Raw genomic sequence first — 14436 nt, forward strand, 5'->3', positions numbered from 1 at the left:
GTGTCATCCATCCACAGTCTCACTGTTAGCAAGTGGGGGAGCCAGGATCTGATGATCCCAAGCCCGTTTTTACCAATAACAGAGAGTCTCTTAAGCACGTATTTAAGACCAGGTTATGACCACTGAGATACCACCAGCTTTCAATGCCTAGAGCCATCCCACATTCCTCCCTGGTCATGAACTGGCCCCTGTCATTTCAAGCCCTCTTGTGTGAGCCAGTATGGAAGAGCAGACTGATATATTTACATGACAGAGGGGAATATTCTACTCCAGTGTTTTAGGAGGAAAATCCATTTGAAAGACCAAACTTATCTGACAGTTGAGCTATGTGTATACCCAACGAGAAACACTTAGATACTTCAAAAATAGAAATGATTTTAAATTTCATAAAAGGATGTTGACATCATAAAGTCATGAGCCTTCTATGTTGTTTACCAAATTGTATTGACATTGACAGTCAGTGTTTACAAATTTAACAGGCACATGGAATTGAAATAGAGATTGTTACTGGCATACTTGAAAAGTTTCAAGTTTCATCCTCAAAGCAGGACTTTAAATTTATGCTCCTTAGGGCATGTTAACCCTACAAGGAAACTCAAAGTTTGGGAAGATGGGGGTGGGGTGAAGGGTAATAATTTTCACAGCATGTACAACCAAAACAACTATTTTATAAAATGTATAATATTATCATAAATTTTGTGATAAATTCTTAAATCATGTTTGCCTAATACATGATTCGTTGAATAAAATTAAGCCTAAGGAAGAAATGAGCAGAAATTCTTTGACAGATGAAAACAGCAAATTGAAAACTGTTTTTAAAAAACTTCTCACCTCACACCTGTCTGGCCTTTATCAAAAAGATAACAAATAACAAGTGTTGATAAGGATGTGGATAAAGGGGAACCCTCATGCACTGTTGGTGGGAAGGTAAACTGGTACAGTCACAACGGAAAACAATATGGAGATTCCTCAAAAACTTAAAAATAGAACTACCATACGATCCAGCAATTCCACTCCTGGGTATTTATCCAAAGAAAACAAAAACACTAATTTGAAAAGATATATGCATCCCTATGTTCACTGCAGCATTATATACAATAGCCAGGATATGAAACCAACTTAAGTGCCCATCAATAGATGAATGGATGTGGTATATATATACAATGGAATATTACTCAGCTATAAAAAAAAGAATGAAATCTTGTCATTTGTGACAGCATGGATGGACCTAAAGAATATTATACTAAGTGAAATAAGTCAGACAGAGAAAGACAAATACTGTATGATTTCACTCATATGTGTAATCTAAAAAACAAAACAAATGAAAAAACATATTTACACAGAAACAGAGTCATAGATACACAGAGTCAGAGAACAAACACGTGGTTGCCAGAGGGGAGGGGCGTAGGGGGAGAGAGAAATAGATGAGGGAAATTAAGAGGTTAGAACTTCCAGTTACAAAATAAATGAGTCACAGGTATGAAATGTACTGTGTGGGGAATATAGTCAAGAGTTATGTAATATCTTCGTATGGTAACATACTGTAATTACACTCATTGTGGTGATCATTTTAAGATGTGTAGAAATATCAAATCACTATGTTGTGTACTGGAACTAATATAGTGTTGTAAGTCAGTTATACTTCAAAAACAAACAAGCCAACAAAAAGGCTCATAGAAAAAGAGATCAAATTTCTGGTTACCAAAGGTAGGGGATAGCGGACGGGGACTTGGATGATAGTGGTCAAAAGGTATAAATTTCCAGTTTTAAGATAAATAAGTATGGGCTTCCCTGGTGGCCCAGTGGTTGAGAGTCCGCCTGCCGACACGGGTTTGTGCCCCGGTCCGGGAAGATCCCACATGCCGCGGAGCGGCTGGGCCCGTGAGCCATGGCCGCTGAGCCTGCGCGTCCGGAGCCTGTGCTCCGCAACGGGAGAGACCACAACAGTGAGAGGCCCGCGTACCGCAAAAAAAAAAAAGATAAGTAAGTACTAGTGATGAAATGGACAACATGATAAATATAATTAACACTGTTGTGTGTTATATATGGAAGTTGTTAAGAGGGTAAATCCTGAGAGCTCTCATCACAAGGGAAAAAATATTTTTTTCTATCGCTTTAATCTTGTACCTATATGAAATGATGGAGGTTCACTAAACTTATTGTGGTAATCAATTCATGATCGATGTAAGTCAAATCATTATGCTGTACACCTTAACCTTATACAGTGCTGTATGTCAATTACATCTCAACAAAACTAGAAGAAAAAAATTCTCTACTTTCACACCACCACCTGCTGCTTACTTAGAGGAAAAAATCTTGATGTCAGAGGTTAAAGACAAAGAATTTTAGAGCTGAATGGGGCCTTGGAAAGGGTCCAAAGACCTCATTTAAAAAATGATGAAACTGTAGTTTAGAAGGATCATGTGATTTGACCAAGAATCCATAGCTAATCAATGACAGGGCTAAGGCCAAAGTCAGCCCAGCATTCTTCCCAATTGAGATGTATTTCCATTGGCACCTTAATGTTTTTCTAGAAATATCAATTTAAAAAACACCTATGTTCTTTTGTTAATATCTTACAGCCTAAGTAATTTTATGAATTTACAGAAGATGAAAACATGAGATTTATGTTCATTTTGGTGTTTAAAATTTAGAGCAAACTATTTTATTCTCACCCTCAGAACCAGGGTATTTCTAGACTTGATTTACACAGATTTAAACCACAATAGCCCCAGGTTTCATCAATAACAATTAGGGCAAAGTATAACTGGAAGTGACCAGTGAGTCACATCGACAAAACTGACACATTTATGTGTTTAGCTCTTCCTAGTAACAGGCAAGTTCTCCAAGATGATAAACCATAGATTACACCTCAGCACTCCTCATCTGAATTACTCAGATTCATTAAATCAAAGGACTACTCTCAGGGGAGATTTCTTATGAGGCTTCAGGTCTTTTACTTTGCAGAAGGGACCTTTGGAACAAAAGGTACTTAACTTGTAATATGAACCAGTAACTCCACTCCTTGGAATCTATAAAATTTTAGAAAAAAAGGGAGGGAGGAACGTCATCACTGGGTTGCCAATTTTCCTATTTTGACAAGTAAAGACATTTTTAAATGTAATAACTATCTATTATCACTGTCATTTCATTAAAGAGGAAGAAGGAATATTTTAATAAGGAAATAGTGAGAAGGATACAATTTCAGCGTAAAATGGAAGCCAGTAAGAAGTTACACACACACGCGCGCGTGCGCGCGCACACACACACACACACTACATATCACTGCCTTTATATTCATTTTGTTTGTTTGTTTGTTTTGTAATGTATCAGTCTGGTTTTAGAGTCAGGATAATTTTAACCTTATAAACGAGTTTGAACAGTGTTCCTTTCTAGAAACCGAGAATGACCTCTAGGCAAAGGCTAGTGAAGAAATGAGGACTTCAGTCCTACAGCCACACAGAATTGAATTTAGCTAACAACCTAGTGAGCCTTAAAATGGACTTTCCCTCAGTCTCCGGATAAGGGCCGAGAACAGCTGACACCTTGATTTTGGCCTTCTGAGACCCTAAGCAGCGTACCCAGCCAAGTCTGCCAGACTTCTGTCCTGGAAAATAGTTATAGAAATTATAATTTTTCCTTAGTATACAAATTTAAAGCTTACATTGCCCACTAAGCACAACTTTGGCTTAATGAAAAAAATAATATATTATTTTCATTATCAATCAGTTCAAAAGATTGCCTAATTTTCCTTGTGTTTTTTTCTATTTGAGGATTTTTATAAATAGGTGAAGAAATTTCCTAAAAAAAAAAAAAAAAAGAAGATGGTTACAAACACTACATATCACTGCCTTTATATTCATTTTGCCTTTCATAAAAAGTCTTCTTGAACTCACGGTTGTATGTGTATTGGGGTTTAGGGGCCATTATTACTACCTTCTGTCTGGGTGATTAATCTTGATTGGTTGGATGAACTGAAAATGCTAAGTAGCAGAGCTAGCAATCAGAACAGAAGACGAGTCTGAGGATGGCAGGTGGCAGGTGGGGCGCTAAGACGTACGCAGGGCTCTTAAAAGATATTCCATTCTCCTGCATAGTAGCCTGGCAACATCTTTGGCACAATGCTGACACGTTCCCTCACAAAAGGTAAGAACCTATATATTAGGGAGTAACTCTATAAACCAAGGGTCTCCAACCTCTGGGCCACAGACCAGTACTGGTCCTGAGGCGTGTTAGGAACCAGGCCGCACAGCAGGAGGTGAGTGGTGGGCGAGCGAGCGGAGCTTCATCTGCCGCTCCCCACCGCTCACATTACCGCCTGAACCATCTCCCACCCCATGGAAAAATTGTCTTCCACGAAACCAGTCCCTGGTGCCAAAAAGGTCAGGGACTGTTGCTATAAACCCAAGTGATGAATGAGGAACGAAAGGAGGATGCGGTCGTACTTTCAAGCCCTACAACCTCTTAAATACAAAACAAAACAAAAACATAAAATCATTTGTTAATGGTCATCTGCAAATAAGACTGATTGATATCATTCTCAGCCAATGAGGGGAATTAAATGAAGGAAATGAAAATGAAAACTCTTGCGGAAAAAGTGTTTTGTTACGATCAAGGGTGAATTAGAAAATGAGAAGGATGAGAAGATGTGGTACATATATACAACGGAATATTACTCAGCCATAAAAGAGAACAAAATAATGCCATTTGCAGTGACATGGATGGACCTAGAGCTGATCATACTAAGTGAAGTAAGTCAGACAAAGACAAATATCATATGATATCACTTATATGTGGAATCTAAAAAGTGGTACAAATGAACTTATTTACAAAACAGAAACAGAGCCACAGATGTAGAAAACAAACTTATGGTTACCAAGGGGGAAAGGAGGGGAGGGATAAATTGGGAGACTGGGATTGACATATATACACTACTATATATAAAATAGATAACTAATAAGAACCTACTGTATAGCACAGGGAACTCTACTCGGTGTTCTGTAATGACCTATATGGGAAAAGAATCTAAAAGAAGAGCGGATATATGCATATGCACATGTATAACTGATTCACTTTGCTGTACAGCAGAAACTAACACAACACTGAAAATCAACTATACCCCAATAAAAATTATTTTTTAAAAAAAGAAAGAAAATGAGAAGGATGAGTTGTTCTAAGGAAGTCAGAAGGATGTACACGTTAAGGGATGAAATTGTTTCCTTTAGCCCTTCAGGGTAATGTGGGAAGAAATGGAGTTAAATTTTTGCTGGCTATTAAAATTAATAGGAAGAATACACATCTTTAAAAGTTTGCTAGTAACATAAATTTAGGTCTGCATTAATCAAACAAAAGAGTAAATATTTGACCATTACCATTCCTTCACTATTTACCAAGCATCCATTAGAGCGGCACTGCTGCAAAACAGAAAGATAAGGAGGCACACATGGAATTTTAAACTTTCTACTAGCTACATTACATAAATAAGAAGAGGTAAAATTGATTTCAGTAATATATTTTATCTAACCAAATACATCGAAAACATCATCATTTCAACATGATTAAAGAGATATTTTACACTCCTTTGTTTTGTACTAAGTCTTTGAAATTCACTGTGTATTTGTTACACTTATAGCACATCTCATCTTGGACTAGCCACATTTCAAGTGCCCAACAGCCACATGTGGCCAGTGCTTACTGTACTGGACCACACAGCACTGGAGTCCCATATCATGGTAGATAAGGACACAGAGAAGAAGATGCAAAATTTCTGACCTAGACCAAAAGGCAAAACAAACACATATCAAAACCTAAGGCCATGGGCAATAAGCACAAAAGAAAGGTTCAGCTCATGTGTTTGGGGATTTCAGAAAAGGGAGATCACCATGGGCCAAAGAACTGAGCCTTGAACTGCGCTGTGAAGTATTGTCAAAAGAGATGAAAATACATTCTAAATGGAGAGAAGAGAACTATAATGTGGTTCTCCAAGTTGTAATTTTTATAAGACAGCTTTGGAAAAGAAATTATTCCCTTTGGGAAAGAAATCAACTTCCATGCACTTCTCTCTCCCAAAAAGTTTCAGAGAGTTCCCAGAGTGGTAGGATGGCCTACTGTCGTAAGTATGCTGACGGTACAATGAGAAATAAATTATAGCAGTAACCAGGCTGTGTGCTTGAAGCACTGCAAGGATTTCCTAAGACAGCAGATTGATTAGGCCCACGAGTCCTATCCCTCTACTTACAAGGCGGGGAGCCCAACAAACTGGCAGGTTCCTCACTTCTTACTCCCCCCCCCCTTTTTTTTTTTTAAATTTTTGGCCACACCCCGCAGCATGTGGGACCTTAGTTCCCCGACTAGGGAGGGAACCCGCACCCCACACTGGAAGGCGGAGTCTTAACCACTGGACCGCCAGGGAAGTCCCTGAGATCAGGAATTTTAAGTTCATCTTCCTGAGGAAGAAAAAGGCACTACAGAACCACATCCACTCAAATCCTTGCTCTCAAGTATACCGATCACCTTGCTTATCGGTTGCTTTGGTGTATCATGTACATTTGCCTTCTTCAAGTCAGCAAAACCTGCCAAGATTCTCACCAAACCCTAGACCTGCCTAGCACACTGGGAATGGGCCAATGTAACAGCATCCTTGTAGGAGGCAGGAGTTCAGTCCTACGCAAGGAGTTAACAGGGGGTAAAACTGTACAGATAATGCTGCAAGCCAGCTCTGCCAACACTCACAATTCACGCAGCAAGCCTGTTGGCTATACTGACTCATTATATTAACCTGGAGATAGATGCACTGACTCATTAGGGATTTGAAGATCTTTGGAGGAATTAAAGACAAAAAAAAGAGAGAGGGAGGGGACTGTTAAATCTATCTGGAGTACAGAACTACAGAACAAAAGATCTGCCTGCTGTATCAGCACCTCTGTGGTCAGAAAAATGGTCCCACCCTTCTCCTTGAATGTGAAGCATAACACCCAACCAAAGCGTGCTTTCTCCCAACTTAAAACAATATAAGGCCATGATCACCCTTTAGTTCAGTTACCTTCCATTCCTTCTGAATCCTTCAGGTTTCGACCAGAGAAGCTGAACCAGAAGAAGACTTCCGTTAAGAGATTTATTGCAAGGAACTGGTTTACGTGGTTTTGGGACCTGGCTAGGCAAGGACAGCATCCACAGGACTAGGCCTCAGGAAGGGCCGATTGGAACTCTCTCCCACAGGATGAAGCTATAGCCGTAGGCTGAATTTCTTCTTCTGGAAAAGCTCATTTCTACTCATAAAGACTTTCAGTGAATTGAATCAGATCCATCTAGATTATTTAATATAATCTCGCTTACTTCAAGTCAATTGATTATGGACTTGGAGCGCATCTATAAGATACCTTCACAGTGATACCTCCATGAGTGTTTGACTAACCGTGGAATGCAGCCCTAGCCAAGTAGACACAGACTATCACAGCTCCTAACACATCACTCCTTCTGCAACCAAATGTACTCTACCAGACTGCATCACCTGCAGCGCGATGCCAGGGCTTTGCACACGGGGACTCTGCGTGGACTGCCCTCTCCATGCCCATGCATCTGGCCCAGCCCACCCTCCCCTCTGGCCCACTTCACAGCCTATCTCTATAAAACTCCAGAGACTGCCTTGTTCTTGCTGTTCTTGGTATTTGTGGTGAAGTCTCAAGGCATTACTACCCTTTTTTCCTGTCTCTGCCCTGAGACTCTAAATCCCTTATAGCAGAGATGATGTCTGGGCCTCCCTAACACACAGGAGAAGAGATTCTCTGAGTGTGCGTAATGACGGTGTATAACTGAGGGAGGCCGAATCCTTGATATTCAGCTTTATTCATCCTAAGGATCATCTGGAAAAACAATTCAGATGAGAAGTCTACTTCTTAGTATTTTCTCAATTACTCAAGTTTCAAAGAGAAAGAATTAAGGTTATAAAGAGTATAAAGTTAAGAATTGCTTGTCTTTCCGCTATTCTTAGCTACTGTCCAAATCTGGGTTTGTTAAAGACAATGGGTGGGCCTTTAAATTCCAGATGCTTAGATACAATCTTGACAGCTCTCCCTCCGGCCCATCCCCCTAGAAATGTCTTTGTCTTTCAGGCTGAAGGGTTTCTTTCTTTTGCAGATTCCAGTTTGGCTGGGACTGCCTGGGAGAGTAATTTTATTTGTGGGGGATTGTTGTTCTTTAATAACTAATATTTGTTGAGTACCTACCATATGACAAGCACCATCTCAAGTATTCTACATGGCAATCATATAAGGTAGGTACTTTTATTTTTTATTTGTTTATATTTTTGGCTGTGCCGCGCAGCATGCAGAATCTTAGTTCCCCAACCAAGGATGGTACCCACGCCCCTTGCAGTGGAAGTGTGGAGTCTTAACCACTGGACCACCAGGGAAGTCCCAGGTAGGTACTTTTATTATCTCCAATTTAAAGATGAAGAAACAGACTTAACAGGTTAGAAAAACCATTGCTTGGGTGTCAATCTTTCTCTCCTTTTTTTTTCCAATCTTCCTCTTAGACAATGTGTTCATCTTGGGCAGGTCACTAAACCTTAAGGACAATAATGCCTATTTCAGTGTGTTATCATGAGGATCGACCAAGATCAAGTAAGTGAAGGTGGCTGGTATTGAGCCAGGCACACAAGGGGCACTTTTTGGGTTTTTTTGTTTTTTGTTTTTTTTGCGGTACGCGGGCCTCTCACTGTTGTGGCCTCTCCCGTTGCAGAGCACAGGCTCCGGACGCGCAGGCTCAGCGGCCATGGCTCACGGGCCCAGCCGCTCCGCGGCATGTGGGATCTTCCCAGACCGGGGCACGAACCCGCATCCCCGGCTTCGGCAGGCGGACTCTCAACCACTGCACCACCAGGGAAGCCCAAGGGGCCCTTTTTGAACTAAAGGGACAAGTACACGAAAAGCAGACTTTGTATGTTGCTTAGCAAATGTACCTCTGCTGTGCTTACTCAATTATAAATCTCCAGAGGTCGGATCACAGAACTAGTCAAGGACGACACCTACCAGGCCTTCTCTGGACAAAACTGGGTAAAGAAAACAACTCATGTTCCTCAGCTACAATATGGCTTGCTGCATCAGAATCATCTGGGGAACTAGTTAAAAAGAAGATTCCTGGGACCACCCTCCGTCCCCACCTCACAGCACTGATGAGTAAGAAACTGGCTTTTTAGACAAGCTCAAGTAATTCATATATACTCCTGATTTTAAGAGCAACTATCAAAGATGTATTTATGTAAATATATAATACATATATATAAATTAAATTAATTTTTATCAAAAAGGATGCAAAGATGTCCGTTTATGTGTTTATTCCCCAGAACTGGGGCCACTGGACACAATTTGTCATGGTTTACAAGGCATACACAGTGACACATTCAAGCAGAAACCTACAAGAGTTCCCTTTATAAATATGTCAGCACCAATATACATTTGAGAATCATCAAGGAGTGCAAGACTGCAATCTAAGTAGAGAGGGCTTAAGCCAGTGGTAGCTCCCAACTGAAAATCACTTTGGGGGCTTGAAAAAGATTCACGTATGTGGGCCCCACTAAAGACTGACTGAATTAGAATGTCTGAGGGTCAAATCCAAGCATTTACATGCTGAAATCTTTCTACAGATGATTCTGATTATCTCCCTGGTTAAGAATCACTGACAATCATGATGAGATGTACTTTTCCTATTTCCAAGGTAGGACCGATCCGTTTGTTTTCGTGTAGAAGAAAGTTGTCCACAAAGTACATGATGAATGTGGCTCAAACACCGCTAGACCCCTCTTGCTAATACTGTATTACATAGCTTTCAGGATTTGTCCCTTAATTTATGCTATGAAGAGCCAAGGGAAGCCAACAACACAGATACTCAGTAGCCACTAACTAAAGTGCACACAGGCATGTGCACAAACACACACAAACACACACCCATAAGTCTCAGCTCTCCAGTCATCATTTTTTTCTCACTGCTTCCTCATTCTGGAACCCTTTGGTCTCCGTATTCTATGTTTATCTGCAAAAGCTCTGATTAGCTGCTTCGAGGGTCTTCTCATCTAGCTGAAGACACTGAAGATAAGTTACTTGCACGAGGTCCCTCAGCTACAGGGTGGTACAGCCAGGACTCAGATTAGCTCTCACTTCAGCCCAACACTCCTCCAGTACTTGTTCATTCCCTGGACGTTTGGTGGGATGCTCTCTCTCTCCAGCCCATCAAGCGGGGCTGGCCTCGTAGGCACGCAACCAATGCAGCTGCACTGGACTCAGCTCTGAGAAGGGCCATGCACTTGGTCTGCTGTCCTGCTGCTGCTGTCTTGAAATTCTTAACTTCTGTAACTGGAGGCCTTGCATTTTCATTTTGCACGTGGTATTGCAAATTATGTAGCTGGTCCCGCCTACGAGTGAAGGGAGCTGCTTGTGGCCCCTGAGACAGACTGGTCCATCCACTTAGGAACTTGCAGAAAGTGGAGCGCTGCAGTTCAGTTTTCAGAGTCTCAGCATCGGCTCTGACCACCAATACCCCATCCATCCCTAAGAAGATCTCAGCTTCCCTGAACACCTCAAACCCTCAAGTCTTACCTGGACAGACTTCCTGAAAAACAGCTTTGTTCTCCAAGTATGTGCTGACAGAGATAGCATTTCAATTACCCTTTGACCTGTGCTGGAAGGCAAGGTAATTGAACTTCTGTTTAAGTTTGTATTTGCTAATAGAAGCGATGACTAATTGGGACTTCCCTGGTGGTGCAGTGGTAAAGAATCTGCCTTCCAATGCAGGGGACTCAGGGTTCGATCCCTGGTCGGGGAACTAAGATCCCACATGCCACGGGGCAACTAAGTCCGCGCACTGCAACTACTGACCTCTTGCGCCTCAATGAGAGAGCCTGCGTGCCGCAAACTACCGAGCCCATGTGCTCTGGAACCCGCACACCACAACTAGAGAGCCCACGCGCCCTGGAGCCTGCCCACTACAACTAGAGAGAGAAAACCTGCTGCTACAACTAGAGAGAAGCCCGTACCACAAAGAAGAGCCTGCACCACAGTGAAAGATCCTGCATGCCTCAACAAAGATCCCGCATGCCGCAACTAAGACCTGACACAGCCAAAAAAGAAATGACTAATTGGAGAACATTTAAAAATTCTCTTCTCACCAGATCATTTTCTAAAAATTATATTCTCAAACGTATCAGTCATCATCCACTTGTGCTTTGACAGCTTTACAAACAATCCACATTTTGAAAAACTCTTTCAAACAAATCTTGGCAAATGTTTCCTGCTTTTCTGACGCTTATAATGACAGTGTTATTTTCATTTGTTTAGTTACGTTTAGTTCTCTTATCTGACATGGCCACATGATCCAGCATTGTTTTTCAAGTCTTGTGTTTAATTTAACAAAGTAATTCATCAATTGGAAGCAACTATTTTTGTTTTGTTTTGTTTTAAGAAGTCCCCTTTAGTGATCAGGAAAGATAACAGATTTAAAAGAAGGAATGGCCAATGCATTTTCTTTGTAAATCATTTTAGAGTTGAAAAATACCTTATAAATCACCACATTCACTGTCCTCATTTTCCCCATAAGAATAGAGATTGTGATTTGCTCAATGAATCATGTAAAGGTCATAGCTCAGGATAAGACTCCAGGGCTACGTCTTAGCATATCTGTTCTTTTTTAAAAATTTTTATTGGGGTGTAGTTCATTTACAATGTTGTGTTACTTTCTGCTGTACAACAAATTGAATCAGTTATACATATTCATATATCCATTCTTTTTTAGATCCTATTCCCATATAGGCCATTACAGAGTACTGAACAGAGTTCCATGTGCTGTACAGTAGGTACTTATTAGTTATCTATTTTATATATAGTAGTGTGTATACAGCATGTCTGTTCTTCACTAGTTCCAAGTACGTTAGACTGATGATCGCTAAATACTACTGCAGAGCTCAAACTGTGACTCCAGAAATTGAAGTGCATATGATTTTGTCCTTAAAAAAAAAGCCGCCCTACTGTGCTGTCTAAAGATGTTAAGAATCACTATTATATCATACTTGATAAATGTTTATCAAGAATATTACTTTTGGGGCTTCCCTGGTGGCACAGTGGTTAAGAATCAGCCTGCCAATGCAGGGGACACGGGTTCGATCCCTGGTCCGGGAAGATCCTACATGCCACGGAGCAGCTAAGCCCGTGCGCCACAGCTACTAAGCCTGCGCTCTAGAGTCTGCAAGCCACAACTACTAAGCCCGCGAGCCAGAACTACTGAAGCCCGTGCGCCTAGGGCCCGTGAGCCACAACAAGAGAAGCCACCGCCATGAGAAGCCCTCGCACCACAACTAAGAGTAGACCCCGCTCGCTGCAACTAGAGAAAGCCCACGCACGGCAACGAAGACCCAACGCAGCCAAATATAAATAAATAAATTAAATAAATTAAAAAAAAAAGAATATTACTTTTGGAGACATTTTATGAAGGTCACACAAAATACATCATATACATCTTACACATAACACTATATTTAAATCCTTAATGTCATTATCATTGTTGAGAAGGGACTACTCTTTGTCATATCAAATTTTTCTTAAGAAGGTGACACAAATGTAGGACATGCGATCTGATCACGGTGTGTCCGAATCAGAGAGGAGTAATTATGAATCATAGAGGAACTGTTCCCAGGACTGCTGAAAAATATTTGGTCCTTTGGTCACCAGCATTCATCGCACATACCTGGATCACTGCCCTCATACCCCTGTATCTTTCTTATTTGTGGAAATGTGTGTCTCACTAGACTGAGCCTCTTAAAGGCAGAAATGATGTGTTTGCCATTCATCCTTTCATATCCAGCATCCAGCACACTGCCTGGCACACAGTAGCAAATAAATATATAAAGGAATGAATGAACGGACAACTGAATCTCTGATGGAATTCCTGTATTGTCACATAGATTTATGACAGTGAAAGAGTGGTTTATAATCTCAGTGAAGGCAGCAAAGTAGGTGCTATACTTTAAAAAAAGAAAATAGCCTCCTATGTCTTGCACAATGTGAATGATGCAGCAAATGTAATTAAATGATTAATGAGTGAGGAGAAGCATAAGTTTCTCCACTTACTTGCAAGCAAGCCAACTCCACTTGCAAGGGATCCGACCCAGGCTGTTTTTCCCTTCCCTTCACCAAAGGCGTCCAGCCATTCTATGTACAAGACGCCAACAGCTAGCGGAGATCCGTAACACAAAAACTGAGTAAAGAGGGAGGCCAGTACAATCACCCAGCCCCAGCCACCGTCAGGTGGCTTCTTAAATTCCATTGTAATGTGAGATCAAGGCGGTGTTTCTCTGTAGGTCCTAAGCAAAAACAAAAAGAAAAAAAGAAAAGCATATTTAGAGTGTAGCGAGGCATGGTATTTTAGATTAAAAATATCTCCTCCCAAATTGAAACATAAAAAAAGTTCTCTAAAAATATAAGAGGAAAAGGATAAAATATCATCGATATACCAAGTTAACTTTAAAATTTTGATTTCTGATTTGAATAAGTAATACATCCACATGTTTCCAAAAAGATGTTTTTTATATCATAAAAGGGATAAATTCGGAGTTTGGGATTAACATATACACACTACCATACATAAAATAGATAACCAACGGGGACCTACTGTATAGCACAGGGAACTCTATTCAATATGTTTGTAATAACCTAGAAGGGAAAAGACTCAGAATCACTGCCGTACACCTGAAACTCACACGACACTGTAAATCAACTATACTTCAATTTTTTAAAAAGGCAAAGAGTGTAGAGTGTAAAGTCTTCTTCCCAAACTTGCCCCCGTTCACCAGGTTCCCACCCCAACCCAAGCACAGGAAATCACTGTTTTTGGTTTCCTGTGGCACGTTGAGTTCCCCAGGACACACTCTTACTTATTAGCAAGAGGAGGTTTACTAAAGGTGTTCTCTTTCTATGGAAGAGACCAGACAGCAGCAGGAGAAGGTAAATTACCATGCAGCTTAAGGAAGGGGATTTCTAAAGCTGGCTGACCCTTCAGAGTTGCCCTGAGTTGGGGGTGGGAAGCTGGCCCTTCACACGCCCATGTTGCTGATTCACTGATTGCAGGCCACCCCAGAAGGGGGCATGACCTCAGGTGAGGTGACTCTCTTCAAAAGAGGCAATCATTACCCATGGGGTTTGTTCCCTGAAGGACATCTGTCAGCAGCCCTTCAGCTGCTTCAGCAAGAAATCTTTCATTCCTAGGGGGGTCTGGAGGCAGCACATCACAATGTTCACACTCGATTATCCTTCCAGAGTTTCTTTATAAATATGCAAGCAAAACCAAGCAAATAGCCTTAGATTTCCTTTTTTCAACAAAAAGTGGATATTGTACATTCTATTCCATGCCTTGTTTTATTCGCTTAACATCCTCGGGAACGCTTCCCTATCA

General features: G+C 41.0%; 1 protein-coding gene across 1 annotated transcript in view; it reads right to left on the reverse strand.

Moving 5' to 3' along the window:
• The window catches only part of SLC16A9 (solute carrier family 16 member 9), a 38725-nt gene extending 24807 nt beyond the window's left edge, over positions 1–13918 (reverse strand). The window contains exon 1 of the mRNA XM_022560605.3: positions 13116–13918. Within this exon, the coding sequence (XP_022416313.1) occupies positions 13116–13311 (196 nt within the window). The 5' untranslated portion in view covers positions 13312–13918. The remainder of the gene's footprint in view (positions 1–13115) is intronic.
• Between the last annotated feature and the right edge of the window lie 518 nt (positions 13919–14436).

This window comes from Delphinapterus leucas, chromosome 16 (assembly GCF_059928025.1).
Source record: "Delphinapterus leucas isolate spDelLeu-1000000601 "Yukka" chromosome 16, BTC_Dleu_Yukka2, whole genome shotgun sequence".
Lineage (NCBI taxonomy): Eukaryota > Metazoa > Chordata > Mammalia > Artiodactyla > Monodontidae > Delphinapterus > Delphinapterus leucas.